The sequence below is a fragment of the Vanellus vanellus genome (assembly GCF_965231255.1).
Source record: "Vanellus vanellus genome assembly, chromosome: 10".
NCBI classification, from domain to species: Eukaryota; Metazoa; Chordata; class Aves; order Charadriiformes; family Charadriidae; genus Vanellus; species Vanellus vanellus.
In genome coordinates, this window is record NC_138915.1 from 1,382,404 (window position 1) to 1,403,919 (window position 21,516).

Here is a 21,516-nt window from a genome sequence, read left to right on the forward strand (position 1 = left end):
TAATCTCGGTCCGATCACTTGTAGTCTGGGAATTGCTGAGGTTTGAAAGCTTGGAATTACCCCAGCTGTTGGTCAAAGAAACCAAATGCTGCTCCAGGATCTTCAGAAGTCACAAAGACCCCCAGGACAAAGGATCGCTGGGAGAAGAAGGGCACGTCTTCCTAACAGAGAGGCTCTTTTTTCACTGAGGGAGCAGTTGAGAGAGAAATTTATAACCATGAGACACAGAAAAAGAGAAAGCCCGTGATTTTGGAGGCAAGAGTGCAAAGTCTGAAGAGATCTCAAAAAAAAAAAAAATCAGGAGAAATGGATCCAGATGTTTTACCACTATCCATTTCTTGTGTTTCTTAAGAAAAGAATAGTCATAATTTCTTGCAAAATCCTAAGAGCTTCAACTATTCTGTGTCACCAGAGTACTAGACGGTCAAAGATCTATGAAAACATATTTTAAGACATAGTGACTGAAGACCAACAATGACCAACAGGGCTGAGAACAACTGAAGCCCAACCCACCATTTCTGACAGCGAGCAGCAGAAGTCCCTGTGCTCCGACCACAGCAAATAGGTCTCATGGAGACACTGTGTGGGCACCTGCTCAACTCAGAAGCTTACAAGGATCAGAGTGAGACACATCGGGGTCTAAACGCAGCCACCCTGTGGTTGCCCGGGAGGAAAAATGTTAACTGGGGCTGCAAGGGGGTCTGCAAACCCAGGGTGGATGTCGACTTCTCCTGAGCCGCGCGTGAACGCGGAGACTGCAGCGAAGCACAGAAGTGGACAGGCTGGACAGATGGGCTGAGGCCAATGGTATGAGGTTCAACAAGGCCAAGTGTCGGGTCCTGCACTTGGGTCACAACAACCCCATGCAGCGCTACAGACTGGGGGTGGAGTGGCTCGAAAGCTGCCTGGCAGAAAAGGACCTGGGGGTGTTGGTGGACAGCCGGCTGAGCATGAGCCAGCAGTGTGCCCAGGCAGCCAAGAAGGCCAACACCATCCTGGCCTGCATCAGGAATAGTGTGGTGAGCCGGACTAGGGAAGTAATCATCCCCCTGTACTCGGCACTGGTGAGGCCTCACCTCGAGTACTGTGTTCAGTTTTGGGCCCCTCACTACAAGAAGGACATTGAGGTGTTGGAGCGTGTCCAGAGAAGGGCTACAAAGCTGGTGAAGGGTCTGGAGGACAAACCTTATGAGGAACGACTGAGGGATCTGGGGTTGTTTAGCCTGGAGAAGAGGAGGCTGAGGGGAGACCTTATCACCCTCTACAACTACCTGAAAGGAGGTTTTAGAGAGATGGGAGCTGACCTCTTCTCCCTGGCGACAAGTGATAGGACAAGAGGAAACGGGTTCAAGTTATGTCAGGGCAGGTTTAGATTGGATATTAGGAAGCATTTTTTCACTGAAAGGGTTATTAAACATTGGAATAAGCTGCCCAGAGAGGTGGTGGATTCACCATCCCTGGAGGTGTTTAAGAAAAGGGTAGATGAGGTGCTTAGGGACATGGTTTAGGAGTGGTGGTGTTTTTATCAGGGTAGGTTAATGGTTGGACTTGATGATCTTAAAGGTCCCTTCCAACCTCACTGATTCTATGATTCTAAGTGGTGTTTCCCATGGAAACCGGTTCATCCCTAAGGCTGTGACTATCTCTCCCTGCGGGCATCTCCGCAGCCAGCCCCAGTCTCCCCCAGCCTCAGGCTGATGGCGGTCATTCCTTTTCCGCCGAGTTTTGATGAATCAAAACGATTTGTTGGTTCTGTATGTGGTGTTGTCACGTTACACAAGCTTATGTGGTCTGTGGTCGGTCAGACCAAAGGAGCACGTAGCACAGAAGTCTGTCTCCAGAAGTGGATCACAGCAGATCTGCTGCAAAAATCCTTCTACAGGATAATCCAGGATATAGGAGTACCTTTGCATGACTTGTTGGGTTTTGAACATAATAGATTATAAAAAGATATTATCTTTTTTTTTTTTTTAATAACTTACTGCATATGTTCCAAAGCTTAAAACTTTCAATCAAGGGGTAAGAAAAAAGTGTAGAGTAGAAAAGAACAAACGTTTTATCTGACATTTCCCATGCCAGGCATTCTTCATAGGCAATTACATTTTGAAGACTGGTAGTCAAAAACACAGCAAGAAAAGAGATTAGACAAGATCGTGGCTTGAAGATAAAACAATACAGAAATAATGTCAGAAATGGACAAAAAAAAGGGTGAGCACGGCTGTGAGATGACTTCCTACAAGAGATCTCCATTATTCCCCCCCAGGAGCAGGACTTGGCACTTCCCTCTGTTGAACTTTGTGAGGTTCCTGTCAGCCCGTTCCCCCAGCCAGCTGAGGTCCCTCTGGATGGCAGCACGACCCTCTAGTGCATCAGGGAAACATGACCTTGTTCCATCTGAGGTGCCTTCAATTTGGGAAGGAGTCTGAACCTATTCTTTCTGTCCTTGTTTGGGGGCTAAAAAGGGCAGAGGGACTCCTGCATCAAAGTGAAGTTGCCTTGACTTAGTATAGCTGCACCACGCCAACGTGTCTCTGAGCCATCAAAGACCCCAGAGCAAGGTGATTTGGCATTTTTTAAAATGAGCAGCCTGCCACGTACTAAATAAATGTCCCATTCCTGAGAACAGCCAGGTTCCCAGCAGGGTGAGGGAAGAAACTTTCCTCTCAGAGCAGATGAGCCGAGGAGGTTGGGAGAGGCTTTGTCCGCAGGGAAAGGGACAGACTGTGCAGCAGCACAAATTGGCTACAGGTTCATGTGGTTTGGAGAAGGACGGGAGGAGTCTCACGATGGCGCAGGTGGTGGTCTTCTGTTCAAAGGCAGGTGGAGAGCAGAGGGGAGTCTCTGAGCCAGGACCACGTCCAGAGACCAGACTGGATGTGTGGACGGGGGAGGCTGGTATGACTCCACGGCAGCATCGGCTGCTCAGCCGTGAAGTGTTCTGCCCTGTGTCCTGAGTAATCGGAGGCTGATCTTCAGCAAAATAAAATCAGAGCTGGAAGCTGGAGAGGGACTTTTTGCAAGGGCATGGAGTGAAAGGACGAGGGGGAATGGCTTCAAACTGAAAGAGGGGAGATTTAGATTAGATATCGGGAAGAAATTGTTGGCTGTGGGGGCGGTGAGCCCCTGGCACAGGGTGCCCAGAGAAGCTGTGGCTGCCCCATCCCTGGAGGTGTTCAAGGCCAGGTTGGACGGGGCTGGGAGCAACCTGGGCTGGGGGGAGGTGTCCCTGCCCAGGGCAGGGGGGGGGGACTCAATGATCTTCAAGGTCCCTTCCAACCCAAACCATTCTATAATTCTGTGATTCTATGTGAAAAGGCACCAGTGCAACCTCTTGTAGATGGAAGCATAGTCTGAAACCTGTTCCCAGCCCTCTTCACCTAGACCAGGGCTCGGGGAGACCAGGTTTAGAGGGAAAAGCGAGGCTTGTCCTTCCCCGGCACCTCAGTAAGGACTTCTTGTACTCTGTCTTCTCCACTAGAAGGGAAACTGCAGGTCCCCTCTGCCTTGCTTGCAGTACTCATCTTGCTCCTGAACGTTTCCTCAAAAGCTCCAGGTGGAGCAGCTGCCGTTACCCACCCTGGGCACAGAAGGCTTTGATGCCTCTTTTCCCCAGAGGTGGTCGGGGCTGCCGCTTCCTCCACCAAAGCACAACCCCCGGGGGCTCCCCCGAGCCCGTCACAACAACGTGCCGAGCAGGCACGCTGCTCTGCGGTCAGCAGCATTCCCCCGGCTCCCTCCCTCCCTCTCTCCCTCCCTCCCTCCAGCTTTATTTGTTTATTATTTTCATCTCCTTCGCAGAGCTGTCCCGCGTTTCTCCTGCTTCGCCCTCCTCCTACATCCCCGTCCCGCGCTGCGCCGATTGGCTGCAGGGGCTGCGCTCGGGGGGAGCCCTGCGATTTTCTATATAATCATCCCCTCCGTTCCGAGAGACCTCGGCAAGTCACGAGAGGGGAGAAACATCCCCCTGAGCACGAGCCCGCACACAAGAGCAAACTCCAGGACCTACAACGCTGCAGTCCTCCCAGGGCCGGTGGGACATGCCCGGCTGCCCACGCGGTGGGACGGAGCCGTGAGAGGGAAAGAAACCGATCTCAGGAGCATCCAAAGTTCGGGGTCACGAGGAAGGTAACATAACTCCAATGAAAAGCTTTGCTGTTCCGTGCGCTAATGCGCAAACAAACTGATTTCTTGCTTCGGGGTGAGTTTTTGCACGTTTTTTGGATCTCCCCCACCGGCCCCCGCTCTGGGGGAGGTGTTGAAGGGACCATGGTCCAAGAGGTGGGCAGGGAGAAGGTGCACGAGGAGAAACCCAGCGCAGCTCTGGGGGGAAGGTGCCTCTGCTGGTGGACCAGGTTGGGCTCAGGTCAGGGAAGCAGCTGGGGAGGTGGTGCTATCATCTGCCTTTCTCCCTCCTTTCCCCCACCCATGGTATTTTTGCTGCAAGAGATAGCAAAAAAGGTCTGGTTTGCTTTTGGTGAGGTTTATCTGGTGGTAGAGCACAAGTGGAGCTGGTCTTGAAGGCAGTCTGCCCCGCTAGAGGCAGGAGAACAGGCAGTGCACCATGGTGGGAGAGGCTGGCTTGGGGTGAGGACACTGCCTGGGAAGCGGTGGGCTCTCCTGGGCTCCCAGGCAAGAGGAAACCCAATTTCCGCCCCCCCCCCTCCCCCCCCCAGCACCTTTCAGACGGGAGCAGGCTGTGCAGAGCTATGGCAATGGTTTTCTCTTTCGTCTTCTCTCTGGGAATCATTCTGTGATGTCCACACCTTGACTCCAGTGGTTTCAGCTGCGATTTCACAGAATCATAGAATGGTTTGGGTTGGAAGGGACCTTGAAGATCATTGAGTTCCACCTCCCTGCCCCGGGCAGGGACACCTCCCACTAGACCTGGTTGCTCCAAGCCCCGTCCAACCTGGCCTTGACCACCTCCAGGGATGGGGCAGCCACAATTTGGACTCCGCACAGCATAAAGGGCATTTCCACTTTCGTGTGTCTAAGCTATCTGCTAACAGAAGAGCCCCAGCCAGGCGGGTGGGATGGGGATGGCACGTTTGGGCGCCAAGTCCCTTCCCCAGAAGGTCAGCAGCGACATGAGCAAAGCTCAGAGGATTTTGGGTCAAGCGATGCTGGCTTTGGCTTCACATCTGCTGGGCACCGAACAAGCTTCTTGACGCTCCCGTGCCTCAGTTTCCCCCACAATTGAGAAAAGGTTATGCTTTCAAGCACTCTGAGATGTGAGAGGCAGCACGGAGAGCAGGAAGTAAATGGGCTGTTGAACGGGAGAAAACAATGCTTCTCTTTTATGAAATTGCTGGATTTTAAGGCAAGAAGGGGGAGAAGTGCTTTTTTTTTCTTCAGTGCTTTGCAGCGGCGCTGTGGAGGGGCCGGGCAGGATCCAGCGAGCTGTGTCCTGTGATCCTTACTCACATGAGTTCTCCTGCCAAATACCCAAGGGCTGGACGGCCACACCAGGCTCTGCGGTCCTGCATCGGGGACAGCAGATAGGAGCAGCCCAGGGCACAGGACACAACTTTCCAGGGCCGCTCTGGTACCCCTCTGTCAGCTGCTGACTCCAGGAGCCACCGTCTTTCTCCAAGCACCACCTGCGTGGTGGACACTTGTCTGTGCCATCCAAAGCTGCTCCCTGTGAGCTGCCCAAACCCTCAAGGATCCCAGGGAGGATTTCTGAGCTGGGTCTGCCCTCTCTTATGAACTGCAATCCTGTGGGCATAGTGGGGAGGAGAGGAGGGCAGTGGTCAGGGCACCCACCCACGAGACAGCTGCCCCCGGGGCAGGACAGAGACCTGTGGACCTTAGCAAGGATGCGGGATAACATCCCTGCAGGGAGTCGGGGCAGGGATTTGTGCCCAGGTCTCCAATGAGTCATGGTTGTGCTCCTTCAGGTTATTTATCCATTCTCTCCCTTCCTTTCTGCCCCCCTCCCCTTCCCAAAACAGCTGGGTGCCCAGCACCTGAGCAGGAGTCACGGCTGAGGATAACTTCAAAAACAGGTCAGAGAAAAGTCCAGCCTGGTCAGCTGTCTCCAGGACAGCAGTTGGAGCAAATGCTTAGGTCAATATCAGGAAGAAGTTGGTGCCAGAGAAGTTTCTTTGGTCACAAGGTCCCGTATTTGGGATGTGCTGAGAGACCAGGGAGGGTACCAGGACTTTCGTAGCCACCAGGGACCAAGATTGTTCTAGCAAGCAGACGGGAACATTCCTCTCCACACACTGACTGGTGAGTCCTCAGCTTTGACCAACGCGTCCCCAAAGGGTCTTTTGTGGAAGGAGACTCCTCTTTGTCTGGGATGCTTAATAACAGCTGTTCCGGCGCATAGCTCAGTCCCTTCCCGTAGTATTTTATACTGGGTATCCAAGGTGACAAGCTGGCCATCCCACCATTCCCTCCTTAGGAAATTAGCTCTGCCCATGCAGGAGGGACAGTACGGGCTGAGGGTTTCCCCAGTTTTCAGATCACGGGTATCCCTCAGTGATACCTGTGTACCTCTGCGAGGAGGGTGCTCACAGGCCAGATGTGGGTTGTTTCCCAACCATCACATGGCAACCCTTCTCTAAATGCTCTTCGAGTCACTGGAAACTGCTCTTCTTTTCCAGCCAGAGGCAGGCGGATAACCTCGCAGTGCCCGTTCTGGCTCACACCGATGCGGCTTATCTGCAAGATGAGTTTGCAAAGCTGTTTGAGCCTGCATAGATGAAAGGCACAGAGAACACACAAGATTGCTAAGCACCAGGCATGAATATTTTAGCAGACAGAAGCGTGCTTCTAGTGAGCTGAAAAGAAAAACTGATGGGATCTCTAACTTTCCTGGGGTGAAACCGTACCTAAGGTGCCATTATAAGGATTCAAACTAGTAAAGGAACATCTTTAAAACACGGCGGTTTTAACTGACAACTTAACTCTCCAGTTCATGACATCTCAACTGTGATTGAAGGGATTTGGTTATTTTATTGCCTATGTTTGACACATGACTGGGAATAAATTTTAAGTTTCCTCCTAACACTGCTTGTTTACAGTTTGAAGTACTAAGGACCCGACCGAAGGACGTAAGAGGGTCAGGAAGGTCTAAGCCTGATTTAGATTTTCTGGCAAGAGCAGTAGGCTGAAACTGAGAAAAGGGTAGGTCTGGTTAGGCGGGTTTGTCGGGAAAGAGTCCAACTTGATGCTGATTATGCGTGGAGCCTTCCAAACCAGCAGAAAGGCACAGGCGTTTCTCCGAAGCCTGGCCTGAGCCCGAGCCGCGTGAGGAACGCACAGCTGTATCTAGAGAAGTTGTGGTTGTACCTGGCGGGACGCGTGGTTGCCTTGGGATGCCTTCCCAGCCTGGGAAGAGCGTGATCCCACCATATATGCACCGCAGGTCCTGAGGTCCCCTCCCGGTCCTGGGCAGGGGGAACTGTGCCACAACCCGGGAGTGTGTTGGCTGAATGGTCCCGGGGAGAAGATCCCTGGGGTGCAGCTGGTTTGGGCTCAGATCCCAACTTTGCCTGGTGGAGTCAGAGTGGGGACTGGAGTCCCATCTCTCATGCCAGGCAGGCACCCCCATCCCCGCCTAACCGGCCCCTCCAGGGCAGAGCACATCCCAGGGAACCCTGAAAAGGCTCCCGTTTCCAGCCTAGGCACAGCAATTTTTCCTTCCTTCAAAGCTGTCAAGTTTCATAGTTTGAGAAACGTTTGCTTCACCGACCCTAACCGGGATACCCGAGATCTGTCCCGTCTGGGGCACGGGCAGTGTTGGGGCACAGACTGGCAGGGTGCTGACATCTCACACTCCCTCTCTGGGCTCCCTTCCCACTGTCACACTTCCCATCAGAAGCAGGGTGGCCGGCAGGGCGAGGAAGGGGATCCTGCCCCTCTGCTCTGCTCTGGTGAGACCCCCCTGGAGTGCTGCCTCCAGCTCTGGAGACCCCAACATAGGAAGGACATGGACCTGGTGGAGCGGGGACAGAGGAGGGCCACAAAGATGCTGGGAGGGCTGGAGCCCCTCTGCTGGGACAGGCTGGGAGAGGTGGGGGGGGTCAGCCTGGAGCAGAGAAGGCTCCAGGGAGACCTTATTGTGGCCTTCCAGTGCCTAAAGGGGCTCCAGGAGAGCTGGGGAGGGACTTTTTACAAGGGCATGGAGTGATAGGACGAGGGGTAATGGCTTCAAACTGAAAGAGGGGAGATTTAGATGAGATATCAGGAAGAAATTCTTTCCTGTGGGGGCGGTGAGCCCCTGGCGCAGGGTGCCCCGAGAAGCTGTGGCTGCCCCATCCCTGGAGGTGTTCAAGGCCGGGTTGGACGGGGCTGGGAGCAACCTGGGCTGGGGGGGGTGTCCCTGCCCGGGGCAGGGGGGTGGCACTGGGTGATCTTCAAGGTCCCTTCCAACCTAAACCATTCTATGATTCTATGGTGGCCATGTCTGGATCATCCAGAAGCCCCTTCCACCAAGTCACATCACGGCAGGACAGTGCTACGGCCATCCTCAGCTTTCTCACGTGGCCGTGGAGCAGCAGCTTAGCTAGCCCTGCCTGAAAGCATTGGCTGAGATTTGCAAAGCAGAACCCACTCTGGCGATATTTATTAGCAGCGCTGCGGCCTCGGTGAGCTTGAGAGACCTTTTACTGCGCTCAGCAGCCAAAAGAGCAAACAGCCCGGGGAGATTTATATCCCCGAGTATCGAGCTGAATGGGCACAGCGGATTTGGAAAGGAAGTGGTTCAGTTAACGACGATACGGATGGGGAAGGAGGGGCTGCACTGCTCACACATAAATTGGAATGAGATGTCGGGTATCGATACGGCATTTCTGGAAAAACCCTTGTAATATCTTCCCATCACGGTTCCCAGCAAGAGCCTTTTCACTTTGCACCGAAAGACGGCATATGGCAGCCCACGGGATCTGCCGAAGAGTGGGATGTTAGTGCGGCTCCAGTTCTCCCATGGCGTGAACTGGAAGAAGGGGTCTGTTGGTTCTGTGTACCCCAAGATGGACGTGGCAGCACTGCCCAGAGGTGCAGGCGCCGACAGAGCAGGTGCCCCAAAACTGCTGCTGCAAACAGTCAGGGACCAAACGAGAAGTGTGGGGTGGGCATAGAAGAAAAGTCAGATTTGCCACGTGAGCAGCCATACCGAGTTCAGAAGGTGCAACAGCTGATTCAACACAGCTATTTGAGGAAAGGCAGGTGCCCCCGTTTGCTGGAATACTGTGTAAGAGGCATAAGAGACTGTTTGGGTTCCTTTTAGTTTGTTTTACAAACAGGCATGTTTCGTTTTAGCAGCAAAGACTCCCACCCACAGGGTTCAGCGGCTTTGACCAGATGGGATCTAATCTGGTGTTACTTCTGATCGCTGTGATGACGGACTTTCTCCAGCGATTCCTTTCATGGAATCACAGAACCATGTAGGTTAGGGGGGACCTTTAATATCATCAAGTCCAACCGTCAACCTCACACTGCCAACCCCACCACTAACCCACGTCCCTCAGCACCACGTCTGCCCATCTCTTAAACACCTCCAGGGATGGCGACTCCACCACGGCCCTGGGCAGCCTGTGCCAGTGCTTGACAACCCTTTCCATGAAGAAATTTCTCCTTATATCCAATCTAAACCTCCCCTGGCGCAACTTGAGGCCATTTCCTCTTGTCCCATCGCCTGTCCCTTGGGAGAAGAGACCAACCCCCCCTCACTACCCCCTCCTTTCAGGGCGCTGTAGAGAGCGAGAAGGTCTCCCCTCAGCCTCCTCTTCTCCAACCTCAACACCCCCAGGTCCTTCAGCTGTGTGCTCCAGACCCCCCACCAGCTCTGTTGCCCTTCTCTGGACACGCTCCAGTGCCTCAATGTCTTTCTTGTTGTGAGGGGCCCAAAACTGAACACAGTATTCAAGGTTCCTCCCTCCTCTGCTAACCAGGTTCTCTCCCTTGTCCCTTTCCCCATCTGCAGATCCAACCAAGACCCAAGCGAGGACGTCCCACGAGCATTATGAGAACTTCTGCAACCAGCTTTGCTCTTCAGTCCTCAATGGCGAGAATCCCAGCTCCCACCGCTCTAGCCATTTTCCTGACTTGCCTCTTCTCCAGGGCACACAGCCAGACCCCAAGGGCTTTCCAGGAGAGCACTGTCCCCTTTGAGGTGCTTAGCCAGGAGCAGGCCTACAGTCTGGTCCAGCCAAGCCTATTCCAGGATGCCAAACTGTCCAACCACTCGGAGAGCCTCCCCAGGAGCACCAGCTCTGAGCCACCCCTGCTGCCTGTGTGCGTGAAGCCTGCAGATATCAGACACATCTTCAAGTACATCAACACCATCGTGTCCTGCACCATCTTCATAGTAGGGATCATCGGGAACTCCACGCTCCTGAGGATCATTTACAAGAACAAGTGCATGAGAAACGGGCCAAACGTCCTCATTGCCAGCCTGGCGCTCGGAGACCTTCTCTACATCCTCATTGCTCTGCCCATCAACGTGTATAAGGTAGGCTCCATACGGCACGAGCGTTGCGCCAGCGTGGGGATTGCGGGGCTGGTGTCTCCTCCCACCTGCCTCCGTGCCCTGGGGAATCTCTGTCCTCTGCTCTTTATTGCAGGCTCCGTCTTTGCAAGGGAGAGGGTGTTTCTGCTCTCCAAAGGACGAGAAAAACATAAACAGACAAAAAGCTCAGGGTACATTCCTGGGAAAGCGGAGGTGGTCCCAGACACAGCTGTGTTATGCGCGCGCACACACACACACACACACACACAACCTTCCAGATCTTTTTAATCTCACCTGAAATCACAAGAAAAGAATCGCTTGCGGTGTCCTGACATTACAACCTGGTGTTTATTTCAGCTGAGCAAAAATTATTGTTCTTGTGCACTGGGGCCGCTTCTCCCAGCACAGTTCGGTTAATCAGCCTCGAGCAAATACCTTTTCTTATTCTAGCTGAACGCAAAGACTCATCCGGGAAGGGGGAAGAGGGCTGTATTGTAAAACGGGGGCTTCTTTCAGAGTCGCTGCCCCCTAAACGAGAGAGAAGAGGCACAACGACTAATGAGGGGAACCTGAGCTCTGCAGGGTGCACTGGGGCAGAGGGGACTGGGCGGACGCGGGCGGTAGACCTGAGACCCCAGTCGAGAGCAGAAGGGGTGTCGTGACATCGGTGGGACATGTCCGGTGTATTGCAGCTCTTTCTCGCCCGCTGCTTGAGACGGGTTGCGGTGGGCTGGAGAGAGAGAGAGGTTTCCATGAAGGATTGGAAGGGACGCCATGGAAGGGATGTCATGGAAGGGATGTCATGGAAGGATTGGAAGGGACGCCATGGGGTGAAGGACCTGGAGCTCAGCCAGGTCTCCTTGCCAAAGGGAAGCTTCAGCCAGCAAAGTGGAAACCGAGTGGCAGAGGGGTGCTGGGTGGAGCAGGCAGGGTGGCAGCTGGGGAAGGCAGAGAAATGCCAAGCAGGAAGAAGGTGCATACAATTCGACAGCGAGAACAACCCGACGCGGCTGGCAGCCGGTCTCAAATCCCCGTGAACTGATACACTTTAAGTGAAAATGGATGGAAAACTATAAAGGATTTTTAGCTCAAAACGAGCGGGTTCTCCCTGAGCTGGACAATCCCCGCTGTTACAAGAATACAGATCCATCCAGAGGGTTTCGCTCGTGCAAGAAAACAGAGCAGAACCGACCCAGGGGAAGGCTGTCCCCCTTCACCCACGGGGTACAGACCATCCCTGCTTTCACCCAGCAAACAGGACCCCTTTGCTTTGACTCAAGCGTGCTTTGTTCTGCCTGAGAGGGGAGACACGGGCTGGGGGACGCGGCTGCGAGGGCAGCAGCTCTCCCGGGGGTGGCCTCTACCCGGCACCCATTGCACAGGCAGAGGTCGTGGAGGCAGCCCAACTGAGGCAGTCATAGCTGAGACCCTCAAAAACTTGAACAGCAAAGCCCCTCCGACATCTGTGCCCAGTCAAAACCAAGGCAGGGAAAGATTTCCATTTTATTCCTGCCTTTGCCACACCTGATGGGAAACGGAGCGTCTGGCCAGGGAAAGAATTCGGGTTGTGCGATGTACGTTTAATGAGAACGGAGTAACAGCAACAGCGAAATATGTGGCAGACTTCCCTCCACGGGATGCAAATGCTTCTCCGCGTTGGGGGATCTGGACTGCAGAGTCCATCTGTGACGTTTATATCACCCACACTATTGGGGCGGTTGGGTTGGTTTTAGCCTGGGTTCCCACAGGAACAAAGCTTATACAACGGGACTGTGAGGACATGGGGCTGACAGCCCTTCCCTTCAAGGTCGGTTTGCCCATTTCTGCCATGTTTCACGAGTCTCTGCTGTAGGAAGGTCCTATGTATCATAAAAAAGGGGCACGTGGGACCAGATGGAGGCTGTAGGAATGACCCCACTGAGGAAAGCCGGCAGATAAACCAGTCAGCGGCTCAATACCCAGCTCTGCGTCCCGGTCAGGCAACAGATGGGGTTGCGCTGAGCTTTGTGTAGAGTTCATGGCTTAGACCAAACGCCTCATCTATATGACACGTCCTGTTAACACAAGCTGCTGCCTTGGAGACATGTCTTTTGGAGCTGCAACTAGCACAGCTTGCAGCCAACACAAAGAAGAGTCAAGATACTTTGTCCGGCCTAAGGACAACATCTCGCATTGGTGTTTCTTGCCTTGTAACAGGATAACTAGGTCAAATCTCCAGGGTGGGGACTCCCTGCTCTGGCCACATCTACACTAGCATTTCCTGATGGATGTTCAGGATCTCCCTAGGCCACCTGAGCGACCCCTCTCCCTTCTGCCCCTCTCCCTCCCAGCCATCTTCTGGAGGAGAAATTTTTGTTTGTTTAAGAAGCCCAAACTGACTATGAGCAACCTAGTCCTAAGAGTAGCCCAGTTGCCTCGTGGTGCATCTCCCTTATGGCACAGTAACAGACGAGATGGGTGGACGAAATGGTTGGAAAACAAACAGTTCCCAGTACAAACACAAAATACCGGAGAGCACACACCACGTCATCCCAGCGGAGGTAACCTCAGAGCGCTTTCAGCTGCTCTTTGTGGGCTCCTCACACCTTGTGGGTAACCACTTGCTATTACGGGAAGCCGGACACGCTTTCCCGAAGCAGCCTGTTAACCCTGCGGTTCTTCCCCAGCTCTTGGCAAAGGACTGGCCCTTCGGCGTGCAGGTGTGCAAGCTGGTCCCCTTCATCCAGAAGGCCTCAGTGGGCATCACGGTCCTCAGCCTTTGCGCTCTCAGCATCGACAGGTAAGAAAGAACTTCTGCAGCCGCACTGCCCAGCCTGACCCAGATTCGACCATAGCATGTCGCCTCGTTGTAACCAACCAGGGCGGCTTGGTCCCAGGCCAAATCCAGAGATGGGGACAGGGTCCTTGTCATGGAGAGCTGAAATCCAACGGTAACCCGCTAGGTGACAGAGTTCAAATCCTGCTGCAAAGGATTGAGGGGAGGAACGTGATGTGCCGGAACAACTGCTGGGGTGGTGGGGAAGGGTGGCACCTCTCCAGTGGCAGGTGGTGACATTGGCCAAGGATAGCTACCCTCACATTCATCCATTGAGCCCCTGTTTCTGATCTTTCCCGTCCCACTGAAGGGGAAGGCTCAGGGGTGGAGGAGGAAGGCATAGGGGAAATGACCTCTGGGGACAACTCTAATCTGCGCCTTCTCAGCCCCTTCCTGACAATTGCTTTTCTCACTCCCATCTCCTCCTGTTGCGTTCCCACGCATCGGGCAGGTACCGAGCAGTGGCGTCCTGGAGTCGGATCCAAGGGATAGGAATCCCCATGTGGAAGGCAGTGGAGGTGATGCTGATCTGGGCAGTGGCCATTGTGCTCGCGGTCCCTGAAGCTATAGCCTTTGACATGGTGGAGCTCAGCTACTGGGAACAACACCTGTGGGTGTGCATGCTTGCCTCTGAACAGAAATCCAGCTTCATGATGGTACGTACTCTGTCCCACCCCAACTGCAGAGCAAGGGAGAGGGAGGCCCAGGCAACCAGGGCATCCTCCTCCTTGGTTAGAGGATTAGATGCTTCTGTAGATGGTTTCTTAGAATCATAGAATTGTTTAGGTTGGAAAAGATCTTTAATATCATCGAGTCCAACCGTTAACACAGCACTGCCAAGTTACCACTAAACCACATCTCTCAGCACCACGTCTACACGTCCTTCAGACTCCTCCAGGGATGGGGACTCCACCACTTCCCTGGGCAGCCTGTTCCAATGCTTGACAACCCTTTTGGTGAAGAATTTTTTTCTAATATCCACCCTAAACCTCCCCCCCCAGCAACTTAAGGCAGTTTCCTCTTCTAGCCATCAGGGTGAACACAGGGAGAGCAGTGTCATACAAAGCACAGAAGACCCTGCACTGTAGTGACATGGGGCTGACTCGCTTTGAATGTGGGGCCAGAAAACAGGCAGCTGGTCCATCAGCTGTGTCATCTTCACCATCCACATCAGAAGGTCACATATCTTGGGAAGCTTCAGAACTTGCTACGCTGTCCCAGCAGACCACAGAGCATCCGCACAACTGGTCTGCACGGGTAACCTTGATCCCAGCATCAGCTAAGGGTGAGCAATGGGATGAAGACCTTTACAAAGCATCAGAACTTATCCCACCGTGTCTACCAAATAACCGGTACTTGCACAAGAGTGCTAGATTGGACTGGCAGCCAAATGTAAACCAGCCTTTCTTCAGGTTAAACCTGTCTACCAGTCCTGGGAGGAGATAATCCCATGGGCACTTAGCACAGGAGCCGTTACACCTTCACACATCAGAAGTGTCTGATACAGAGCAGCCTTGGTGTCAGGGACTGGGTCAGATCATGCCCCAGTTATATATCCCCCCCCCCCCGCCTTTCCCCAGTTTCCAATTCCTCTTTCTTTTGCATGCAGTTCTACCGTGACGTGAAGGACTGGTGGCTTTTCGGCTTCTATTTCTGCCTCCCCTTGGTATGCACTGGCATCTTCTACACCCTCATGTCATGTGAGATGCTGAGCAAGAGAAATGGCATGAGAATTGCTCTGAATGACCACATGAAACGGGTAAGAAAACCAGGAGGGCAGAAACTCTGCTGTTTCTCAAAACAGGGGGGAGTGCTGCCGAAGGGGAGAACATGCACTCGTCCCTGGAAAGGACACGTGTGAGCTGACACAGCCTCGTGGCGGCCAACAGATATTGGCACGTTGATGCAGATGTGTAGATTAAACCAGGGAGGTGGGCTTTCAGCTCTACAGTCTCCAGTCCCAGGGACAAGCCAAACCACCAGCCTTATGGCCATGGACCCACTGGGTTTTCAATTTCTTGTGATCATTTATCTCTGGCCGCGCTGTGCCAGCCCAGATCACTCCAAACTGGAATGAATGCCAAATGTGCCATACCACAGACGAGGGGTGCAGGGAAAAGAATAGAATAGAATAGAATAGAATAGAATAGAATAGAATAGAATAGAATAGAATAGAATAGAATAGAATAGGTTGGAAGAGACCCGTGGGATCATCGAGTCCAACCACCTACCCTACTCTACAAAGTTCTCCCCTACACCATATCCCCCAACACCACATCTAAACGTCTCTTAAACGCATCCAGGGATGGTGACTCAACCACCTCCCTGGGCAGTCTATTCCAATGCCCGACCACTCTTTCTGTGAAAAATTCTTTCCTAATGTTCAGTCTAAACCTACCCTGTTGGAGCCTGAAGCCATTCCCTCTTGTTCTGTCATTAATTACCTGTGAGAAGAGACCAGCACCAACCTCTCTACAGTGTCCTTTCAAATAGTTGTAGAGAGTAATGAGGTCTCCCCTCAGCCTCCTCCTCCTCAAACTAAACAGTCCCAGCTCCTTCAACTGCTCTTCCTAGGATTTGTTTGCGAGGCCCTTCACCAGCTTCGTTGCCCTCCTCTGCACTCGCTCCAGCACCTCCATATCTCTCTTGTATTGAGGTGCCCAAAACTGGACACAATACTCGAGGTGTGGCCTCACCAGTGCTGAGTACAGGGGCACAATCACCTCCTACTTCTGCTGGCCACGCTATTTCTAATACAAGCCAGGATGCCGTTGGCTTTCTTGGCCACCTGGGCAAGAATAGTTGATTGTCCCCTCCCACACTTTGCAGAATGCTCCCGTGAGGCAGACCAGCTGGTTGGCACAATAACATAGCGTGAAGGGTGAATGGATGAGGCCCCCCGTGTCCCAGGGAGTACCACCCCAGCAACGTCACCTGGAGCAATGGTGGGAAGGGGGCGCGAAGGACTCTGGTCCATATCGTGCTGCTGGTACCCTACCCCTTTCTGCAGCCTGGATCTCGGAGTCTTCCTCATGATGGAGGAGTTGGGACCTGCAAGTTGTGCTTTGGAGTCAAAAAGGATGCCCGGCCCTCATCAGAAATTACTTGAAGGGCCTTTGCACAGTATGGGGAGATGGTGCTTTGCTCCACCCGCTCTCCAATGCTCAGCCAGACCATCCCTTCTCCCCCCCCTTCCTTCTCTTCACAGCGCCGGGAGGTGGCCAAGACCGTGTTCTGCCTCGTGGTGATCTTCGCGCTCTGCTGGCTGCCGCTCCACCTCAGCCGCATCCTCAAAAAGACCATCTATGACCAGACAGACCCCAACAGATGTGAACTGCTCAGGTAGGGGCACCAGCAGGAGGGCACCGTGCCGGGAGGCCCTGCAGGCACCGGCAGAGGCTCCGCTGGGCTCTCTGCAGGCTGGTGGAGTTGCCTTCCAAACACCTTGTTTCAATAGCTCCTTTTCTAGATTGCTCTGCTGATAGGCACAGGGGAAGGGGGGGGTGGGTGGGGGGGAGGGAGACGACCATAGGAAGAGAATAAATTAAATTTTGGAATGCCTCTATAAAGCTATGGGTTAAAGAGGTCTCCTGGGCAGAGAAACACTCCCTGCAGGGCTAAAGGGAATGCAGCACGTCCGAGGGCTGTGCGTGCTTTCTGACACGTGGTAGGAGCCTGTCTTCCCCTCTCCTCTTTACCCATCATGGCAAAATCCAGTTTCAGGTCAGACACTGCTACTGCACTTGAGTTTGAGAACATCACAGTCACCAGGGGAAATCAGATCTCGTGCTTTTGGTTTCCTCAGGAAACGCTCCTCACAAGAAAAAGCGTTGGGCAATTGCCCAGCTGCAGGAGGGACTGGTTTGAGCTCACCGCTATGGTATTAGCACTGACCCTCCATGGAAGGAGGTTCCTGGGCCAGGTGGTTTGGAAACCCTCCCTCAGTTCTCTGCTCAGTAAGCTTCCAACACGTCCACCCTCTTCTCTCCCCTCCTGCCTCAGTTTCCTCCTGGTGATGGATTACTTCGGGATCAACATGGCCTCCCTCAACTCCTGCATCAACCCTGTGGCCCTCTACTTCGTCAGCCGGAAATTCAAGAACTGCTTCCAGGTAGGGTTGACCCCACCAGACCTCCTGGCTATGGTCACTGCTCACCTCCTTTCAGGTAGTTGTAGAGAGTTGTCCAGGGATTGGGGCTGCTTTAAACATTGAGCCCAAGGTAGTCGGAGATAATTTTCAGGAGTAGTGGAGCCCTGAGAAAGGAAGGGGATGGGATAGGGATGGGGATGGGGATGGGATGGGATGGGATGGGATGGGATGGGATGGGATGGGATGGGATGGGATGGGATGGGATGGGATGGGAGCCACCTCCCAACTGCTGTGGCAAAAGAAAGAGTTGAGCCCAGCTAAGCATTACCCGTATTTTCTGTCCCCTGAGGAAAAGAAAACACAAGTGCAAAAGATACCCAAGGTTTCGGTATCTTCATTTCCAATCCACACCAGCCCGATCTTGGAAAACCTGCTCCCAGCAGACCCGCGGGACAGCAAGGCTCAGAAGTGCAGGCTGCAATTCCCAGCCTGGCACTGCGCGTGTTGACTTGCCAACATCAGTAAGGGAATGTTTCATCCCCTTTTACCCTGTAGCCTCTCTCTCCATCCTCTTGTCTCCTTGCAGTCCTGCCTGTGCTGCTGGTGTCAGAGGCCGGCTCTGAGCATCACGCCGACGGATGAGAAGGGCTCCGTTGGGAGGTGGAAAGCCAACGGGCAGGAGCTTGGGCTGGACCGGAGCAGCTCCCGCTTGAGTAACAAGTACAGCTCTTCCTAAAGCCGCGCCACCTGCGGGGCCGAGAGGAGAAGGCACTGTGCCGAGAGGGCAGGACTCCCCCATTTCTCTCGCACGGCCCTTTTCTGTCTGGGCCCGAATCGTTTTTGCCTTCTTGTCATAACCCACCTGGAAGGAGCCGCGGCTTTTCATGGCCCCCTGGGACTAGCTCTGAACTTGAAAGAAGTTCCGAACCTCAGAAGTTCAGCCTCCGAACCACACCGATCCGTCTGAGCCCCCTCTAGAGGAGGGGGAAGGGGATTCAGATCCTTGTAGGATTTTTCATTTCCTTGCAGGAAAACCAAGTGACTTGCGGCCATTTGTCTCGGGTGGAAAGGCGGGGTGGAGAGATGTGCTGGAAAAGGGAAGGCAGGTTGAGATGTGGTCACCTTGAGATGGATGTAGGATGAGGAGTAGAGGGAGAGGACCACGAGTGACAATTTCCAGCTGAAACTGCCAAACTGGTTATCAAACTGGTTTGATAACATCCCTTATAATTTCCCTCTGTTGCTGGGACAGTTGGTCCCTGGGCAGAGACCCAGGGTAAGATCCAGGCACCACGTATGTCTGGTAGACCATCAATGGCATGAAATCTCCTGTTCATGGTAGGGAGAGATGCGCGGTAACTTGGCTTCATTGTCTGACCAACCTGACCTGGGGAGCCCTACAAGCCCCTCTCCTCTTCACCTTTTCCTGGGAAATCTGTCCCAGGGTCCCCACCTGGGGATGATGTTCACCCCACCTGTGTATGGTACAAGAACTCTATGTGACTGCATGGCCAAGGGGACCAGATATCCTTGGCAGAAGCCAGTGGCAGCATCCAGCCAAACCATCGGCTCCAACTTCCCCCTCCCCAGGGCCAGCTGGGCTCCTGGCTAGCCAGGCACCGTCGCTGGCCCAAGGGGCTGTCCTTTCAGGGAAGAGTTTGGAAGCCCGGGAAAGGGAAGGCAGAGATGGCTCAAATCTGGATGAAGCTGGGACTGAGGAACCAGCCCCTACCTGTCCAACCCCCTGTGTAACCTGGAAGCGGCTAATTCTCTCCCTGATGTAGGCTGCAAGTGAGAGGATCCAGGAGATGTGCCCTTCCAGGAAAGCATCCAGCCTTGATCCGTGGTCTTCAGCAGCTGGGAGGTCCACAGACTCCTTCAGACGCCGGCTCCTGGGAGGGGGATCACCTGCAGGACCACAGCTCTGAAGGGAAAAAAAGGGGTGCCCCGTGTTTTGATGCCCGTAATTCATTTTCCCCGTGCCGACGTCGCTGAGCTCCAACGGGGCAGTGGGGCTTGACCCCGATGGGGCTTGGCCACAGCACCATGACACCAAGGTTCACGCCATTTGTAAGGGGGACAGAGATGTCAAACTAAGAGATGGTCAAATTAAGGTGGAAAGGGCAAGGGGGAAGGTCCCACCTCAGCCGGAAAAGCCGCTGGAGCTAACCGAAATCTGGCAAAGAGCTTTCACAAATTTACTATTTAAAATAATGAATCCCCAAGTGCTTTTCCAGCGTGTTTTTCTAAAAAATCACACTCGCATCTCTTCAAAAGTTTAAGAGAACCTATATGAAAAAGTTTTAGTTATCAAGTTTTTGATTATTTTTCTGTTGGTTTTTCCTTCTCTATTTACCTCTCTCTCTTTCTTCTTTCCCCTTTTCATCTTGTCATGGAAAAAAAAAACCCAAAAACAAACAGAGAGAGGAAAAAGGGAGAAGAGACCTGTAAATAAAGCAAAACATTTTGCAGGTGTTGGATTTTTTTTTAGCTTAGCTTTTACTGAAATGTGAATGTTTTACAAACAAATCACATTTCTGAAAGACAAACGGGTTTCAGCAAAACCAGGAGGACTGGGGAATATCCAGAGCAGCACATTTTCCATACGTTTGCCTACCCACTGGAGCAGATGTGTCTGTATGAATTTCGCAGCGCTGATGCTGTGCCCTGCCCCGGGGCTGGTTGCACCTTGGTGGTGGACAAACGAAGTCAACGGAGAAAACGCACAAAGACTGAAACATTCCAGCGTGGACACGTTAGTAGAACGGTATTTTTTAATGATTGTGCTTATAAAAAAATTCTGGATTTTATGTATTTCTGTATTTGTCTGCATTTACAGGCAAATGGATTCTGTGGCTTCAAATCAGCACCTCGTACCACTCCAAGGACACAGCCGTGGGTGAGCCCGTGGCACAGCACGCCTGTGCTGAGCTTTCCATCTGCTGCCACGTGCGTCACCGGGGGGTTTTCCCACTAATTACATCCCTTCAAACAAGGGTTTGTGTGTCGAGGCGGCCCATGGAGGTGTCAGGTCACTTGTCAGGGAAAGAAGTCCCACAACAGGCAGTATTTAGGATGCTAGCAGCTAACCGGGACGCTCTGACCCTAGAGCTACAGCCTCCTTCCCACTACTCAAACGGTTGGTGCTTTGGTCACGGGTTGAGCCAACATCTTTCCTCCCTTGGGGTCCTCGTTGCATTGCACTGGCCTGGAGCTGTGGCTCGTGGGGACGCCACCGTGAGAGTCACACGGGTGAAAAACACCGTGTAAGCAGGGGGACTTGCTGAGGGCCGATTTGGGTCAATGCCCGCATAGCCTGGACAACCTGGAGGAGGCTGACAAGGCTGGCAAGCAGAGGATGCTGTGGGTCAGATCTGGGGATCCACCAGTTAAAGGTGGTAAGTCTGGGGCACAGTAGGTGATTCAAGGCCAAGATGCAACGAGCAGGGCCAGCTTCAGCCCCAAATCGGCACTGGAGACCAGCTGAGGACGAGCACGCACACTTGCAAGGAACGTGGCTTCCTCTGTCCTGTCCATCCCGGCCCTCCTGGCGCACACGTTGCCCTGCTGCTCGCCCAAGTGCCAGTTTCCAGCTGGTTTGATCCCGCCTGACCCTGCAACACCAGTCACGGGGCCGCCCTTCATTAAAAAGAAATAATGCCAAATGAACTGGAGGGGTCAGAAGACAGGATCCCTTGGGCAGAGAGTCAGGAGAAGCAGCTTTCTTTAGAAACAAAATCGTTCCAGACCCAGGAGGGACGCGGACACCAGGACACGGGGGAGGGAGACACTGCTCTCTAGAGAACTGAAATACTTTGGGGACACAGGAATCAGCTAAAATGCACTCAGTGCCTCAGAAGACAGCATGAGGCTCTGCCTGTCCTCCTCGTAGAGAGGCCTCAAGCACCAAACAAAGGTGAAATAGCAAAGAAAGAAAGAAGCTTAGGAGTTTAAAGCTATAGACCCGTCCCTGGCCGTTGCCGTCCTCCTTCCTGCAAAATAAAGTTGGTCCCAACTGGTAAAAGTCAGCCGTACCGCACGAAAACAAGAGCAAAGCACGCAGTCACGCGGTTTAGTGCCTGCCAGCAGCTGGGCAAGGGTCGCTCCGTCTTTTACTTGCACCGTGCCTGGGAACTGGCGCGTGTAAATGCC

At 53.3% G+C, this 21,516-nt stretch overlaps 1 protein-coding gene across 1 annotated transcript; it reads left to right on the forward strand.

Annotated features, from left to right (window-relative positions):
* The first annotated feature begins 9,997 nt into the window (after nucleotides 1-9,997).
* Nucleotides 9,998-18,124, forward strand: LOC309675670 (endothelin receptor type B-like). Its single transcript, XM_082488010.1, has 7 exons — nucleotides 9,998-10,462; nucleotides 13,126-13,238; nucleotides 13,726-13,930; nucleotides 14,884-15,033; nucleotides 16,483-16,616; nucleotides 17,277-17,385; nucleotides 17,951-18,124. The coding sequence occupies exons 1-7, from the start codon at nucleotides 10,013-10,015 to the stop codon at nucleotides 18,098-18,100; spliced, it is 1,311 nt and encodes a 436-aa protein (XP_082344136.1). The 5' UTR covers nucleotides 9,998-10,012; the 3' UTR covers nucleotides 18,101-18,124.
* The last annotated feature ends 3,392 nt before the right edge of the window (nucleotides 18,125-21,516 follow it).

Coding starts and splice junctions, on each gene's coding strand:
- LOC309675670 (XM_082488010.1), top strand. CDS start 10,013: ATGGCGAGAATCCCAGCTCCCACCGCTCTAGCCATTTTCCTGACTTGC. Junction 10,463..13,125: donor TGCCCATCAACGTGTATAAG/GTAGGCTCCATA, acceptor GTTCTTCCCCAG/CTCTTGGCAAAGGACTGGCC. Junction 17,386..17,950: donor AATTCAAGAACTGCTTCCAG/GTAGGGTTGACC, acceptor GTCTCCTTGCAG/TCCTGCCTGTGCTGCTGGTG.